Source organism: Entelurus aequoreus, linkage group LG14, assembly GCF_033978785.1.
Source record: "Entelurus aequoreus isolate RoL-2023_Sb linkage group LG14, RoL_Eaeq_v1.1, whole genome shotgun sequence".
Lineage (NCBI taxonomy): Eukaryota > Metazoa > Chordata > Actinopteri > Syngnathiformes > Syngnathidae > Entelurus > Entelurus aequoreus.
The window spans coordinates 43,632,590-43,649,780 of record NC_084744.1 but is presented as its reverse complement, the minus strand read 5'-3'; the positions used below and the strand labels follow the sequence as shown (position 1 = coordinate 43,649,780).

Sequence of the window (17,191 nt, the reverse complement as noted above, 5' to 3'; positions counted from 1 at the left end):
TCATTATTATTATTTATTTCACTAACTGCTTCTTTGCTATCACTTTTACCATCATATTTGTATATATCCTATTTGCTGATGTTGCTCTATTGTTGTTGTTGTTGTTGTTATTGTTGTGTTTGCTGTTGTTGTCTTATCCCCCTCTTGTCCCCACAATTTCCCCCTCTGTCTTCCTCTTTTTCTCTTTCTATCCCCTCCTGCTCCGGCCCGGCTGCACCAAAATGATAATATAAATACATTTAATAAAGTCAAATACAAATAAGGCAACAAGAGAAGTATCCCGCACTTTTCTTTTGTAAAGTAAATCTGAACAGCCGATATGGGCATCTACATCAACTATATGATTTGCCTGAGTAGCTGGACAGGACGAAAAAAGAAAAACAGATATGAATCTACGACAAAAGAATAGATAAATAACTTTCCTGATATAAAATGGGCACTGCAAACGCAAGCTTGTCTTATTGTAGCCTCATTCCACTGTTTGTCCATGCGTTTGATGGTTAGAAACACAAGCATCTCCTGTTGCTCCGAAAAGGCCACAAGCCCCCAAATTTTATACAAGTTCATTCTCCGTTTGGTTCTTACAATCAAACACACAACAACCCATCATTTTGATGATTGTCATATGTCTGAACTTATTTTTGAACCTACACTTACTTCCTTGTCTGAATCCGTGTGAATGAATGGCAGTAGTGCTTCACTTTCGGTACCTAAAAGGGCACACACACGTTTGATGACATAGGCTATTAAATGGTCTACCGCCAATCAGTTACTGGTGCCGCCCTTTTCCCCGAACTTAGGTCCCCTAGGGCAGAAACGGAAGATTAATTAACATTACCGTAAATGCGAAAGAACACCATAACATAACAGATCAAGTCCAAACCTGCAATGAAGACACAGGCCCTTTCTCAGATCCGACATTAGTGACCTCTTCCAGTGTTTATTTCCTACAGGGCTGCAGTAACAAAGATAATACTACAGTATGGACCAGTGGCGGGCCGTGCATTTCCCACCTAGGCCTTCAGTGATGTCCAACTTCAATGATTAACTCTCTAAATACCATCATTGACGTCACCACATGACCATTGCTGGATAAATACTATACAGAAACACAAAAGGAAGACAGAGGGGGAAATTGTGGGGACAAGAGTGGGTTAAGACAGAGAGATAAAAACAACAACAGCAAACACAACAATAACAACAACAACAACAATAGAGCAACATCAGCAAATATGATGGTAAAAGTGATAGCAAAGAAGCAGTTAGTGAAATAAATAATAATAATGAAATAACAATGAACATTATTACACTACAAATGGAGCATTACAAATACCAATAGAAATAGCACTATTGATAATGAATAATAACAATAATTACTTCTATTATCAACAATACAATTGTTCAAATGCAACAATACATATACATAATGATAACTAGAGATACAAAAGAAAGCAGAAAAATGGAGGGGAAGAAAGAGAAGCCAGCTATATTAACCTTGTAGATTGTTATAGTAACAATAGGTTAAGCTTTGTCAGTGTGCCATGTGTTACCCAGTTTACCCTAGGGCAACAACGTTAATATATGTGTGATGAAACGTGAGTATATGCATGAGTGTATACCGCATCAGCAATTAAAACATATCTTATGTGGTACTGTCAGAATTAAAATAGCAAAAAACATATTAAATGTGAAAAAATAAAGAAATAAAATATCTGGACTCACAATCTGTAGCACCCATTAGGGGTTGGCCGACATCGTCTCACAAATTGCAGTTTCTCTTTAAATATCGTTCTCGAAAATGGCCCTGCAAATATATGTGTTGTCTTGTAGACTTAGACTTAGTCTAATCATAAAAGATGCAGACGAGGCTGTTGGCTGAGTTCTTAAAGTTTACTCCACAAGGTGCTCATCAAAAACATCCCACTGCCGGCATGGCTAAACGGGGCTACTGCGCATGCTCTTCACTACTGTGGCATGCTGGGTAATGGAGTTCTTAAGTTACCTGGCTCATAACAATCAAATATACACTACCGTTCAAAAGTTTGGGGTCACATTGAAATGTTAAATAGGTGTATAGAGGCCCATTTCCAGCAACTATTACTCCAGTGTTCTAATGGTACAATGTGTTTGCTCATTGGCTCAGAAGGCTAATTGATGATTAGAAAAACCTTGTGCAATCATGTTCACACATCTGAAAACAGTTTAGCTCGTTACAGAAGCTACAAAACTGACCTTCCTTTGAGCAGATTGAGTTTCTGGCGCATCACATTTGTGGGGTCAATTAAACGCTCAAAATTGCCAGAAAAAGAGAACTTTCATCTGAAACTCGACAGTCTATTCTTGTTCTTAGAAATGAAGGCTATTCCACAAAATTGTTTGGGTGACCCCAAACTTTTGAACGGTAGTGTATATCTGACTTAGGCCAGCTAGAAGGCCTTACTGACAACAACTTGTGATCTGATTGAATATCGCAACTGTCTATCAACTGTATGTTCCCGTTCACTTACAGTGCACAGGCATTGTTGATTCTGAAGGCCTCGGGCAGATTTGGTACAGCATGGCAACATAAGCTAGCTGAATTCTGATTGGATAAAAACTATAACCTAAAAACAACTGTGCTGGAAGGAGCATAATATGACATGAATACTTTTAGATATTTAGGGAAAGTAAATTTTAAAAAGACTTTTATCTTTAATTATGATCATGATTTCTGGTTATGTTAGGCCAGCAGAGAAGGCCTTGCTGGCCCTGACGGCACACCACTGGTATGGACCGACCGTCAGTCAGGCAGTGCTCTCAGAGAGTGAACCCTCAGATGTTTAACTATGTAGCTGCAATAGCATCTGGAGTGACATCAGGCTGGAGGCTGAAGCTGCTCCTGCCAATGTGCTGGAAATTAAAATTAAATCCCACAAAGAACTCAAAGCACTATCTAAAGAAAGAGTTGTAGTCATGCTGAGATGAAGTCACGGCTTTCTCCCTACTGCATCATATCATTAGGTCTGTTTATGAAAGCTCCAGTAACTTGGGTACTAAACACTCCTCCCTGTTTATTCAGCAAGGCTGCAGATAATATCCAACCCCCTCCCACTCTGTTATCATAACATTTTACAATCTCTGCTTTGGAAGCGAGAATACGACAATCCACACATAAATGATTACTAATCATTAGTGGGTTTTTTGTCTCATTTATTTTGTTTGCTTGTCAAAATCTAGCCAAATCAGGAGTTATAACTGATTTTAAGTCTGCCTAAATAGAAGTACTGACTTCTGTGACAGCTTAATGGGTTGTTCCTTTTTCCAAAAAGTGACTCACATTTTGTACATGCATGGGATCTAATATATAGAGGACTTAGACTTCCTTTAATTGTCATTGAAATTTGAACTTTACAGTACAGCTAAAAACGAAATTTCATTGCATTAGCTCGTCGTAGTGCAGGATAAAAGAGCAACTTTATAATTTAATTGTGCACATGCATTTGATTTTAAAATACTAACCCTTTTGTTTTTGTTTGTTTTCTGTTGCCTGGCAATGAGGTGACGTTAGCCTTAAAATTAAGCAAGATGGGATTAGATAAGATCTATTAAAATCAAATGTTATCGGGTAAATTGACAATAAGTGATGTTAGCTTAACATGTTTCACATCTAGTTTATTAGTTTATTATTATTTCTTCGGTCAGTGGTCAACAAAATAAACAAACAGTTTTACATAAACAAACAGTTGTACATTCATAAATTGAAAATGTTGCAGAGCGAAAGGGTTCAGGCTGAAGTTGAACACTTATTGCACCTAACCCTATAAACAATGTCAAATACAAGATGAGCTTCCTAGAAATATTAAATTTCATTTGCACAACATATTATTAATACAACTTGTACACAACATAAACACTGTTCAATTATATACACAGTAAAGACATGTGAAATATCCTTGTGCACGTGTTAAACCTTTGTACCAATTATATACTATATACAAACAATTATACTTCCATTATTATTTATATCCCACATTTAATTTGTAATTAACATTGATCATAGTATTAAGTACTGTGTTGATTCAAGAGTGATATATTTTTCCAAGATATTGGTTTTAAAGTGTTTTTTAAATGTATGAATGGAACTGGAACATTTGAAGGAATCATCCAAGCTGTTCCACAGATGAACCCCACTGACAGAAACACATCTCCTTTTTAAACTCCTTCTTATGTTTGCTTTCTGGAAGACAGCTGAACCTCTGAGGTCATAGGGACTCTCCCTAGGTTTGAACCTGTCCTGTAGACACCCAGGCAGCATGTGGTTATGAGCTTTATACGTCACAATAGTAGTGTTGAGGTCAACAAGATTGTGCAGTTTTAATGTTTTTAATTTAATAAACAGAGCATTGGTATGGTCATGATAATCCGCATAATTTACAATTCTAATGGCTTTCTTTTGAAGTAAGAACATAGAGTTGATGTTTGATTTGTAATTGTTACCCCAGATTTCAACACAATAATTAAGATATGGGAGTACGAAAGAATTATATAACATGTTAAGAGCCTTTTGATTTACAGAGTTTTTAATTTTATGTAACATAGCAATACTTTTTGCCATCTTTGTCTTGAGTATATTTATGTACAGTTTCCAATTTAATTTATCATCTATTTAATTTATCATCATATAACATCTGTGTATTTAATATTCAATTATTGTAACTAACTTAATCATTTTTTTGTTCTGCATGCAGGAAAGGCGTGGTTTTAAATCATCACATTTTTTAGCTGCCTTTTTATGATCATTTCAGAACAACAAGGTCCGGAGGTTTGCTTTTGAGCTGAAGATGCAGGATAAGAGCACCTACCTCCTGGCTGCAGACAGTGAAGGCGAGATGGAGGATTGGATCAACACCCTCAACAAGATTTTGCACAGCAGCTTTGAGATCGCCATGCAGGAAAAGAGGAATGGAGATATCCATGATGGTGGGCAATGCTCTTTGGTCTGTCCTTTCACCTAATCTGTATTCAACCTGCTTTACAATGCATTTATTCTTATACATTCATATAACATTTTTGTAAGTACTTTTTTGCCACTAAGTACTGTAAATTGTTTTGCAGATCAAAATACTAATCTATTGCTAATTGCTAAATAAACTATGTTGTGGAAAGTGAAAAAAAAATATTATTGAAAAATAATAGTTCTCCTAGCAAAGACTTGATATTTCATTATTGCTTGAATTTTAACTTGTTAAAGTCAAGGCAAGTGTTGCCTTAAAGGAAGGCTCATATTTTATATTTTATTTTATATATATTTTATGTGTTCATGTATGAGATCTAGGGCTGCCGATTATGGCCAAAGTAATAATTAAGATTATTGTTATCAATATTGAAATCATGATTACTGATTGTTAAGTAAAGCAATGTTGGGTGTGAACGTAATACCGTAATGTGTAATAAAAAGACTATAGATAAACGTTATCCATATATTTATAGACAAATATTAGTTTTTTAAAAATTCTTTAATAACATCAACTTGTCAGCTTTTTGTCATTACATGATGCCTTTATCTCTATTTTTACATTTTGATAGAGAGTTTCTATTTGTATTTTTTTTAAGTTATGTACGTCATGTAGATGCTGTATCGGGACAGATCCATTATGAGTTTGAGCAGAAATATGTCGTATAGGAATTAACTATACACAATAATACATGATGTCACATGAATGATTTTTGAAGTGACATAAAAAAACCCACAATGTAAACAAAACCTGTTTACTTTTTGATATCGAAATAAAACACAAAGCAGTTTGACTAATGAAGATGAAGTCTAATAAATAAGCTTTGTTCTTCTCCAACGCCTCCCTAGTGTTTCAGTACAGCAGTTTGGCCAACAACAACAAAAAAAACCCGGAGTGATACCTCTTACATCGAATAAACAATCTCCACCGCCTGCTCAATTCGATGAGATGACAAAACATTTTAGCTAGTATTGATGTTATTTGAACACTGATACAGTTTGCAGTTAAATAAAGGAGGAGTGAACATCCTAGTCAACAAAGTAAAGACTTTATAAACAAGTTGTGACAATGTTCACGACACATCGCCTGCTGCAAAACATCAAATAGTTTTCTCCTTCGCTGTATACTTTTAGTGTGGGTACAAGTGTGTCTGTCTCCAATATTGTCCACACCTGTCTCCATCTAAACACAGTAGTGCGCTCTTAAACGCACGGCAGGAAGCGAGGGAAAATGAGGTTAAACCAAGCGCTTGGCTCCGTTTAATCCGAGGGGAAATCTCCGCAGCAAAGTCGGTGTCGTTGGTCCGCCATGATTATCAAGACAAACACTGCTAGTGCGCATGCGCCTGACATCGTGTTGCCGAAAATGCATTAATAAATGACGTTTTTTTCGGTCATTAAAAAATTAAATGGTATTACTAACCGTCGGGAATTATCGCAAATTATCATTAAACCGTTTATTGTTACATCCCTCGTCCATTAACACAGTGTTTTTCAACCACTGTGCCGCGGCACACTAGTGTGCCGTGAGATACAGTCTGGTGTGCCGTGGGAGATTATCTAATTTCACTTTATTGGGTTAAAAATATTTTTTGCAAACCAGTAATTATAATCCGCCAATGTGCCGTTGAGTGTCTGTGCTGTCTAGAGCTCGGCAGAGAACCCGTGTAATACTCTTCCTTATCAGTAGGTGGCAGCAGGTAGCTAATTGCTTTGTAGATGACGGGAACATGGTTTTTCCTTAACACAATATGCGGGAGGCACCGTGTAGGTAAAAAGGTATCTAACACTTAAACCAAAAATAAACAAAAGGTGAGTGCCGCTAAGAAAAGGCATTGAAGCTTAGGGAAGGCTATGCAGAACGAAACTAAAACTGAACTGGCTACAAAGTAAACAAAAACAGAATGCTGGACAACAGCAAAGACTTGCAGCGTGTGGAGCAAAGACGGCGTCCACAAAGTACATCCGTACATGACATGACAAACAACAATGTCCCCACAAAGAAGGATAAAAACAACTGCAATATTCTTGATTGCTAAAACAAAGCAGGTGCGGGGAATAGCGTTCAAGGAAGACATGAAACTGCTACAGGAAAATACCAACAAATGAGGAAAAGCCACCAAAATAGGAGCGCAAGACAAAAACTAAAACACTACACACAGGAAAACACCTAAAAACTCCAAATAAGTCAGGGCGTGATGTGACAGGTGGTGACAGTACACCCAACTACTTTTGAGACAAGAGCTATAGTGATGCATGCTTGGTTATGGTTTGAATTCATATCCAACAATTGCGACTTTTTATTGTCAATATCGGCTACTGAGTTTCATTTTTTTATGATTTCTGCTGGTGGTGTGCCTCCGGATTTTTTCAATGATAAAAATGTGCCTTGGCTCAGAAAAGGTTGAAAAACACTGCATTAACAAGTAAAAAGTCAAGGGCGGTCACGGCATGTTGTTGCAGCAAATGTTGGTCAAATTTTTTGGGCATTACGGGAAATGACGAGGGCGGTCGCGGCAAATGCCGCTGTGCCGCAGTATTTGAGCGCTGTACTGTATAATGTTGAGTCTGAGAATATATTTGATTCACTTTGTTCTTAACACACTAGAAAAACCTTTTGAAAATTGGTAGCAGCACATTTGGCCAACACTCGGTAATGTTTTTTGTGTGGTTTTTTTTTCCCCCCTAGATGATGATCTTGCAAAGTCAGACAGTTCATCTGGCAGTATGGACAGTTTTCAGGTACGGCAGATACTTGGCCAAACTTCCCATATTTTCCAACCTTTAGATGCATTCAGCCTTGCACATTACCCGGGCTCGATTCCAACACAACACGTCCTCACTGACTAAGAATGGAGCAGGCTATCAAGCCCCGCTGTCCAGCGCATTTATTAAGGCGGTGAAGAATACGAAAACTAAGCTCGAAAACAGCTTGGCAGTTAATGGTTTCGACAAATGGAAAAAGTAAAGGTCACATTTTCAGAAATGCACTGATGATTAAACCACCTGACCTAAAATGTCTGCAGTGGCACTGAAATTCAGACAATATTTTTACTGTGTAATGTTTAATTATTGATATATATATATATATATGTATATATACTGTATATATATATATATGTATATATACTGTATATATATATATATGTATATACACTACCGTTCAAAAGTTTGGGGTCACCCAAACAATTTTGTGGAATAGCCTTCATTTCTAAGAACAAGAATAGACTGTCGAGTTTCAGATGAAAGTTCTTTTTCTGGCCATTTTGAGCGTTTAATTGACCCCACAAATGTGATGCTCCAGAAACTCAATCTGCTCAAAGGAAGGTCAGTTTTGTAGCTTCTGTAACGAGCTAAACTGTTTTCAGATGTGTGAACATGATTGCACAAGGGTTTTCTAATCATCAATTAGCCTTCTGAGCCAATGAGCAAACACATTGTACCATTAGAACACTGGAGTGATAGTTGCTGGAAATGGGCCTCTACACACCTATGTAGATATTGCACCAAAAACCAGACATTTGCAGCTAGAATAGTCATTTACCACATTAGCAATGTATAGAGTGTATTTCTTTAAAGTTAAGACTAGTTTAAAGTTATCTTCATTGAAAAGTACAGTGCTTTTCCTTCAAAAATAAGGACATTTCAATGTGACCCCAAACTTTTGAACGGTAGTGTATATATATATATATATATATATATATATATATATATATACACACACATATATATACACATATATACATACATATACTGTATATATATATATATATATATATATATATATATATATATATATATATATATATATATATATATATATATATATATATATATATATATACACAGATATATATATATATACAGTATATGTATGTATATATGTGTACTGTACATACATATATATATGTATGTATGTACAGTACAGGACAAAAGTTTGGACACACCTTGCGTTTTCTTTATTTTCATGACTATTTACTTTGTAGATATGTACATGTGGAGTTATGTACTTAACAAAAAAAGGTGTAATACTGTTACTGAAAACATGTTTTGTATTCTAGTTTCTTCAAAATAGCCACCTTTGTGCTTTGCACACTCTTGGCATTCTCTCGATGAGCTTCAAGCAGCACACCTGTGAAGTGAAAACCATTTCCGGTGACTACCTCTTGAAGCTCATGGAGAGAATGTAAAATATAATACATGTTTTCAGTTATTTCACCTTTTTTATGTTAAGTACATAACTCCACATGTGTTCATTCATAGTTTTGTGCATATATTTATATATGTATTTATATCTTATATATAATTATTGTTTATTCTTTAGAGCGCTAGAGATATCGAAACCAGGATGAGGAACGAGACAAGATTGAAGCTGTTCACCCTTGACCCTGACACACAGGTAATGACACTACGGAACTGGACATGTGTGATTACAAATTCAATGGATGCACATTCAATCCTTTCTAGAAGCTGGATTTCTCAAGAATAGAACCAGATGTGAAGCAGTTTGAAGAGAAGTTTGGCAAGCGTTTGCTTGTTAACTGCAACGACCTGTCCTTTAATCTGCAAAGCTGTGTTGCTGAAAATGAGGAGGGACCAACAACAAATGCAAGTGTCACACTTTTCTAGTCCACAATAGACCACAAGTTACTGAAATATAATTCTCTCATCACCAAATAAATACGATAGGTAAAATGGCTGGTTGGCTTAGTTTGCTAACTGGACAAAAGGCTAGTTACTAATAATTTAGACTAGGTATATTCAAACAACTGGTTTAGGGGGCCATGTTTCCAGAAAGCAAAGACTTCTCCCTTCATTATTAGTCTTAATTTGGATATTCCAGAGAACCAGTGTCGTCTACAGTAGACATTTGATTTTGGTCTATTCATTTTAATAATAATAATAAAAATACATTTTATTATATATCATAAAAATATTATTATAAAAATTAAAATATAAAACAGTTCAAAGTAATAATATATAATACAGGAAATATAATATAATATAATATTTTGTCAGAGTTAAAGGAGCGCTCTGCTGTTTTTAAGGACCTTCTGCAAATAAGCCAGTCAAAGATCACCTCCAGTGTTTTTAAGACTCTTCTGCAAAATGTGAGTCTCTTCCAAGTTTTTTTGAACGGAAATGGAACCTTAAGGAACACTACTTGTACAGTATAACTAAAGAAGTTGAACAAATGACTACTGACTACATCTGAAGTAAACAAGCTACAGCAACGTTTAAGTTACATAAATCAAAGCCTAACCTATTGTTACTATAACAATCTACAAGACTAATATAGGTTGCTTCTCTTTCTTCCCATCCATTTTTCTGCATTCTTTTGTATCTCTAGTTATCATTACGTATATGTATTGTTGCATTTGAATAACTGTATTGTTGATAATAGAGGTAAATTATTGTTATTGTTCATTATCAATAGTGATATTTCTATTGGTATTTGTATTGCTCCATTTGTAGTGTAATAATGCTCATTGTCATTTCTGTATTATTATTTATTTCACTAACTGCTTCTTTGCTATCACTTTTACTATCATATTTGTACATATCCTATTTGCTGATGTTGTTCTTTCTATTGTTGTGTTTGCTGTTGTTGCTTTTGTCTCTCTGTCTTATCCCCCTCTTGTCTCCACAAGTATCCCCTCTGTCTTCCTTTTTTTTCTCTTTCTATCCCCTCCTGCTCCGGCCCGGCTGCACCAAATGATAATATAAATACATTTAATAAAGTCAAATACAAATAAGGCAACAAGAGAAGTATCCCACACTTCTCTTTTGTAAAGTAAATTTGTACAGCCGATATGGGCAACTACATCAACTATATGATTTGCCTGAGAAGCTGGACAGGACAACAACAAAAAAAGTTACATAAATCATATTACAAAAAAAATGTGTAACTTCCAAAAAGGAGAGGACTGAAAGGGGTGCCTTGAGGAACACCCCAGTTATGTAAATCACAAGTTGTGACCCCTGTGTTCTATGTTTGCTATTAGCAGGGTTAAAATGTCAAAACAAGGATCTGCCAATGTGTTTACGGATGTCCAAGTACATCTTGCAACAGCTGCAGAAATGTTTGTCTCCCAGGTTTTCAACTGAACTTGGGGGCCGGAATGGTGTCATTTCCGTGCCAATTGAATAGCCCTAATTAAGACTGTCTCTATTAACAGTCAATTTAGAAGAAAAAACAATCTCGTAGCTAATGAATAAATCAATCAATCAGTCAAAACAAACATGAGCTTAAAAATTACAGCTTTATGCTTCTTTTCCCTATATTTTAGGTGGAGCCATTTTATGTGACTCTGTCATTGTTCGACATCCAGAATGGAAGGAAGATCTCTTCTGACTTCCACGTGGACCTCAACCACCCATCCGTCAGGGGCATGTTGCCTAACTATGACAGTCAGTATATTAACGGAGGAGGGGAGGTCTACCCTGAAGGGCCACGATTGGTCCACGGCGTGCCAGAGACAATCATGCGTTATCCCCGGCAGGTAAAAAAAAAAAGAAAAAGGATGAAACTAAAATGAAAGCATCACAACCGTGTAATTCTAACTTGAATGTGCTTTACTTCATCATCTTGACAGGGGGTGTTCTCTGTAATGTGCCCCCATCCTGATATCTTCCTTGTGGCTCGTGTTGAGAAGGTTCTGCAGGGAGCAATCAACCATTGTGCCGAGCCTTACATGAAGAGTTCTGACTCCACCAAGGTATTGACATAAGACCATCACTGCCAGCTAGCAAAAGTCCAAGCTTTCAGCAGGTTGGCCAGTGTGACTCTAATGGCTTCTGAGAGTCAGGTTTACCAACATGACAAGGCAACATGAGGCAAGAAAAGATCAATGTATTTTGTTTAATGAAGATTTCCTCCTGTTTTCCACTAGGTGGCACAGAAGGTCCTGAAAAACGCCAAGCTGGCATGCAATCGTCTAGGCCAGTACAGGATGCCTTTCGCCTGGGCAGCAAGGTAAATCTGACTCTCTCCTAAACAACATTTATCGTGCAACTATGCCGCAATGCTAAAACGAAAGTTGATAAGAACCCTGTTGATGAGATTGGTGTGGCCCCCACGGAGCCCAGATCTCAAGTCCACCAAATACCTTTTGGATAAACAAGAACTTAAAAAAATAAACATTTCACATCAAAGTGAAATCACATTGAAGGTAAAGTTAAATCAATCAATCAATCAATCAATGTATACTTATATAGCCCTAAATCACAAGTGTCTCAAAGGGCTGCACAAGCCACAACGACATCCTCGGCTCAGATCCCACATACAATTTAGTTAAAGTACCACACACACAAGGTGTGGTGAAATTACTCTCTGCGTTTGACCCATCCCCTTGTCCCACCTCCTGGGAGGTGAGGGGAGCAGTGAGCTGCAGCGGTGGCCGCGCTCAGGAATCATTTTTGGTGATTTAACCCCCAATTCCAAGCCTTGAGTGCCAAGCAGGGAGGTAATGGGTCCCATTTTTTATAGTCTTTGGTATGACTCAGTTTATTGAACACTCGTGTTAGGGATGGTGGCGGAGAAGGAGGATGGGAGGGGCCACACGGACGATGTGGCACTCTAGTCCGTTACAAAATACTTTTAAAAGATTGGATGGTTAGAGTTGTATACCTGCTCACTCTCTGTGCAGTGCCGCCCTTAAACCTTTCCCCCTGCAAACTGTGTTAACTAGAAACCTTTGCATTGCAATCCTATTGTAACAGACCTACTTTCATACTTTGCTTCAAGTTCTTCCTTGGATTTAATAGCAATTCTTACCTTCATGATCAAACTTTCCTAACTCAACTCAATAAAAATAAGCACACAGACGGTCTAAAAGCCTATTTGGCCAACACTCAGAATCATGCAGTCCTGATCACCTAAACAGCGCATTGACAGTGCAGAGAGCACAGTGCTCGATAGATCCTGAACCGGCATGAAGAAAGGAGGCAGACAAGAAGGCATGCAACGCTCTGTGAGTGTTACATGAACACAGTTAACTAAACCACTTCACACAAACATAAAAAGGATGATTACAGGATTCCTTGGCTGACATCTGTCTTTAGTCTCCCAACTCTAAAATAACCTATCCATTCTTCAGAGAGGCTGAGTCGCCAACTCTTGGGATTCTTTGTTTGGGCACTCCATTCCATGCACGCAATGTTTAACCTTACAATACATACAAAAACGGCAAACTTTTCTGTCAAACAGACTCATATGAAGTATGTACAAAAGTGCACCACAACAAAAGAGTAAAACAACTTGCACTGAGCCTAGTCTATAAAATTCGATACACCTCCCTGATACGAAGTACATGTCAAACTACTTCCAGAACGTAAATGACCGCCATAACCACAGCACCAGGGGGAGCTCCACAAACCACGTCAAACCCAGATTCCGATCTAACAAAGGTCTTAACTCATTTTTCTTCTATGCCACATCAATATGGAATGCACTCTCAACAGGTGTAAAAGAAAGTGCATCTCTACCTTCTTTCAAAACCGCACTAAAAGAACACCTCCAGGCAGCTACCACCCTAGCCTAACCCCCTCCCCCACCACATCCCACCTCCCCGGATTGTAAATAATCAAATGTATATAATTGTTCTAGGGATGTCCGATAATGGCTTTTTGCCGATATCCGATATTCCGATATTGACCAAACCCTTAATTACCGATACCGATATCAACCGATACCAATATATACAGTCGTGGAATTAACACATTATTATGCCTAATTTGGACAACCAGGTATGGTGAAGATAAGGTCCTTTTAAAAAACAAATGTATAATAAAATAAGATAAATAAATTAAAAACATTTTTTTGAATAAAAAACAAAGTAAAACAATATAAAAACAGTTACATAGAAATTAGTAATTAATGAAAATGAGTAAAATTAACTGTTAAAGGTTAGTACTATTAGTGGACCAGCAGCACGCACAATCATGTGTGCTTACGGACTGTATCCCTTGCAGACTGTATCGATATATGTTGATATATAATGTAGGAACCAGAATATTAACAACAGAAAGAAACAACCCTTTTGTGTGAATGAGTGTGAAGGGGGGAGGGAGGTTTTTTGGGTTGGTGTACTAATTGTAAGTGTATCTTGTGTTTTTTATGTTGATTTGATTAAAAATTTTAAAAAAATAAAACAATGCCGATAATAAAAAAAACGATACCGATAATTTCCGATATGACATTTTAAAGCATTTATCAGCATCTCTAACTTGTTCTTATGCTTTCTGAGCTCACTATGTTCACCGCTCGCTGTACATATTCTACAAAGTGAGACCTACTGTCAGGTTCAAACACAGATGACATCTATTAAACAGACAAGAAGCAAGGAATTAAACAGAGACAGGATTCAATTTGGGTCAATGAGGAGAAACGCGTAGACCTGTAACCTTGCACAGTGTCGTCCCACGCTCTGACGAAAGGTTGCATGCCTCCTCTTTTATTTGGACTTTCCCTGATTACATGGCAACAGCTGTTTCTAAGGGGAGGGGAGGTCGTAAACAGCCGTCGCCCTTGGTCACAAAACAGTTCAAAGAAAAGATGCCTGGAGCTTGCGTTTGGTCCTGCTTCCTCTCGCTTTGTAGATCTCGGGTCAAGACAAAATCTTCCTGTGGATCACAATAGATCAAAGAAACTGAACCCCTCATGTCTCCTCCCATTGTACACAGTGGAATTTTACAAGCATTGTACTTGGTAAGATCAAAGACAGCTTTTGTCTGCTCGCCGGGAACAAAAAGTTTTGTGATAACTTACATACAATTATTCTGACCTACACTGTTACAATGTCAATTTCTCAGATTATATAATTGTTGATGACTGAAGTATGCTGATAGCAACCCAACCTAACCCCCCGGATTTTAAATAATGTAAATGTTTCAATGTATATACTCTGATGATTAACTTGTGTGATGACTGTATTATGCTGATAGTATATATTTGTACCATGAATTGATTAACGTAGACCCCGACTTAAACAAGTTGAAAAACTTATTCGGGTGTTACCATTTAGAGGTCAATTGTACGGAATATGTACTGTACTGTGCAATCTACTAATAAAAAAAAGTTTCAATCAATCAAAACCACTGTTATGTACAAAAGTACATAACAGCACTGTATAACAAATGTTTCATTGTATGTTGGCCTATATTAGCAGTTATGTTTTTTGGCGGGTATGCGCTGACGCTGGCAATGTTGTCATTGTTGCAGGCCGTTGTTCAAAGATGCTTCAGGGACGCTGGACAAAAGTGCTCGCTTCTCACCTCTGTACAGACAGGATAGCAACAAACTCTGCAATGATGACATGCTCAAACTGCTGGCTGACTTCAGAAAGTATGTATTGGTCACCTTTGAAAAGCTGCCAGTTGCTATCATAAACAAAAGTGTTTAGTGCTCAGGCTATTGAATGCACCAATCAATTAGTTTGATGTGTTGGATTTAGATTCACTCTTTAGGGTATGACAGCAGATCTTTACCAGACATTTAATTCCAGGCCAGAGAAGATGGCGAAGCTTCCTGTGATCCTTGGAAACATCGATGTTATCATTGACAACGTCGCCCCCGACTTGACCAGTAAGGGCTCCCCTTTTCTGGCTCAATTCAGACGTGGCTCCTGCTGCGTGTAGATTGTTGATGTCATTTTCTCTCCGTGCACAGATTGCATTACCTCATCCTACATTCCTGTGAAGCAGCTGGATGTGAGCGAGAAGAGCAGCATCTTCTTTGAGGTGGAGGAGTTTGTGCCATACATAGCCAAATGTTCCCAACCGTTTACCATCTACAACAATCACCTCTACGTCTACCCCAAGCATTTGAAATATGATGGACAGAAGTCTTTTGCAAAGGTATGCCAAGCGTCTTTGTTTGCTTTTTAACACACACTTCCTACATTAAGTAGCTCTTGTTGGGAAACACTCCTATCCATTGTTGCTAACGGAAACGATTGTTGTGTCTCACCAAAGGCTCGAAACTTAGCTGTCTGCATTGAGTTCATGGACTCAGACGATGAAAATGCTTTACCCCTAAAGGTAAAATTTCCATAAAGGACGACCACACCCACCACATGCTTTAACCAGACGTTGTTTAATTCAACAGTGCATCTACGGGCGGCCTGGAGGACCTTTGTTTACAAAAAATGCATTTGCCGCAGTATTACATCACCAGCAGAACCCTGAATTCTATGATGAGGTAAGCACCTATTTCATACAACACAGTATACACTACCGTTCAAAAGTTTGGGGTCACATTGAAATGTCCTTATTTTTGAAGGAAAAGCACTGTACTTTTCAATGAAGATTACTTTAAACTAGTCTTAACTTTAAAGAAATACACTCTATACATTGCTAATGTGGTAAATGACTATTCTAGCTGCAAATGTCTGGTTTTTGGTGCAATATCTACATAGGTGTATAGAGGCCCATTTCCAGCAACTATCACTCCAGTGTTCTAATGGTACAATGTGTTTGCTCATTGGCTCAGAAGGCTAATTGATGATTAGAAAACCCTTGTGCAATCATGTTCACACATCTGAAAACAGTTTAGCTCGTTACAGAAGCTACAAAACTGACCTTCCTTTGAGCAGATTGAGTTTCTGGAGCATCACATTTGTGGGGTCAATTAAACGCTCAAAATGGCCAGAAAAAGAGAACTTTCATCTGAAACTCGACAGTCTATTCTTGTTCTTAGAAATGAAGGCTATTCCACAAAATTGTTTGGGTGACCCCAAACTTTTGAACGGTAGTGTAAATCCAGTCCATGGCAGAACCTTTAGCTGTGGGGTTGTTGTTTTTTTCATCTTAGTTCAAGATTGAGCTACCGACCCAGCTCCATGAGAAACACCACCTGCTCTTCACTCTCTACCATGTCAGCTGTGAGAGCAACAGCAAGGCCAGCACCAAAAAGAGAGAGCAGGTTGAGATGCAAGGTACACAACTCTCCATAATGTCCCCGAAGTAAAATTGCTGAATTCCTTCCGTGGCGACGTTGGGAGAGTGGCTGTGCCAGCAATCTGAGGGTTCCTGGTTCAATCCCCACCTTCTACCATCCTAGTCACGTCCGTTGTGTCCTTGAGCAAGACACTTCACCCTTGCTCCTGATGGGCCTGGTTAGCGCTGTGCATCGCAGCTCCCGCCATCAGTGTGTGAATGTGTGTGTGTGAATGGGTGAATGTGGAAATAGTGTCAAAA

At 37.8% G+C, this 17,191-nt stretch overlaps 1 protein-coding gene across 5 annotated transcripts in view; it reads left to right on the top strand.

Annotated features, from left to right (window-relative positions):
• Nucleotides 1-17,191, top strand: part of LOC133664922 (dedicator of cytokinesis protein 9-like) — a 270,243-nt gene that overhangs the window by 181,549 nt on the left and 71,503 nt on the right. For all 5 annotated transcript variants that reach the window (XM_062069950.1, XM_062069949.1, XM_062069946.1 and 2 more), the window contains exons 8-20: nucleotides 4,785-4,959; nucleotides 7,683-7,735; nucleotides 9,318-9,392; nucleotides 9,461-9,601; nucleotides 11,284-11,496; nucleotides 11,590-11,712; nucleotides 11,887-11,969; nucleotides 15,216-15,338; nucleotides 15,499-15,578; nucleotides 15,663-15,850; nucleotides 15,968-16,033; nucleotides 16,101-16,193; nucleotides 16,806-16,929. In XM_062069950.1, the coding sequence (XP_061925934.1) occupies nucleotides 4,785-4,959; nucleotides 7,683-7,735; nucleotides 9,318-9,392; nucleotides 9,461-9,601; nucleotides 11,284-11,496; nucleotides 11,590-11,712; nucleotides 11,887-11,969; nucleotides 15,216-15,338; nucleotides 15,499-15,578; nucleotides 15,663-15,850; nucleotides 15,968-16,033; nucleotides 16,101-16,193; nucleotides 16,806-16,929 (1,537 nt within the window). The remainder of the gene's footprint in view (nucleotides 1-4,784; nucleotides 4,960-7,682; nucleotides 7,736-9,317; nucleotides 9,393-9,460; nucleotides 9,602-11,283; nucleotides 11,497-11,589; nucleotides 11,713-11,886; nucleotides 11,970-15,215; nucleotides 15,339-15,498; nucleotides 15,579-15,662; nucleotides 15,851-15,967; nucleotides 16,034-16,100; nucleotides 16,194-16,805; nucleotides 16,930-17,191) is intronic.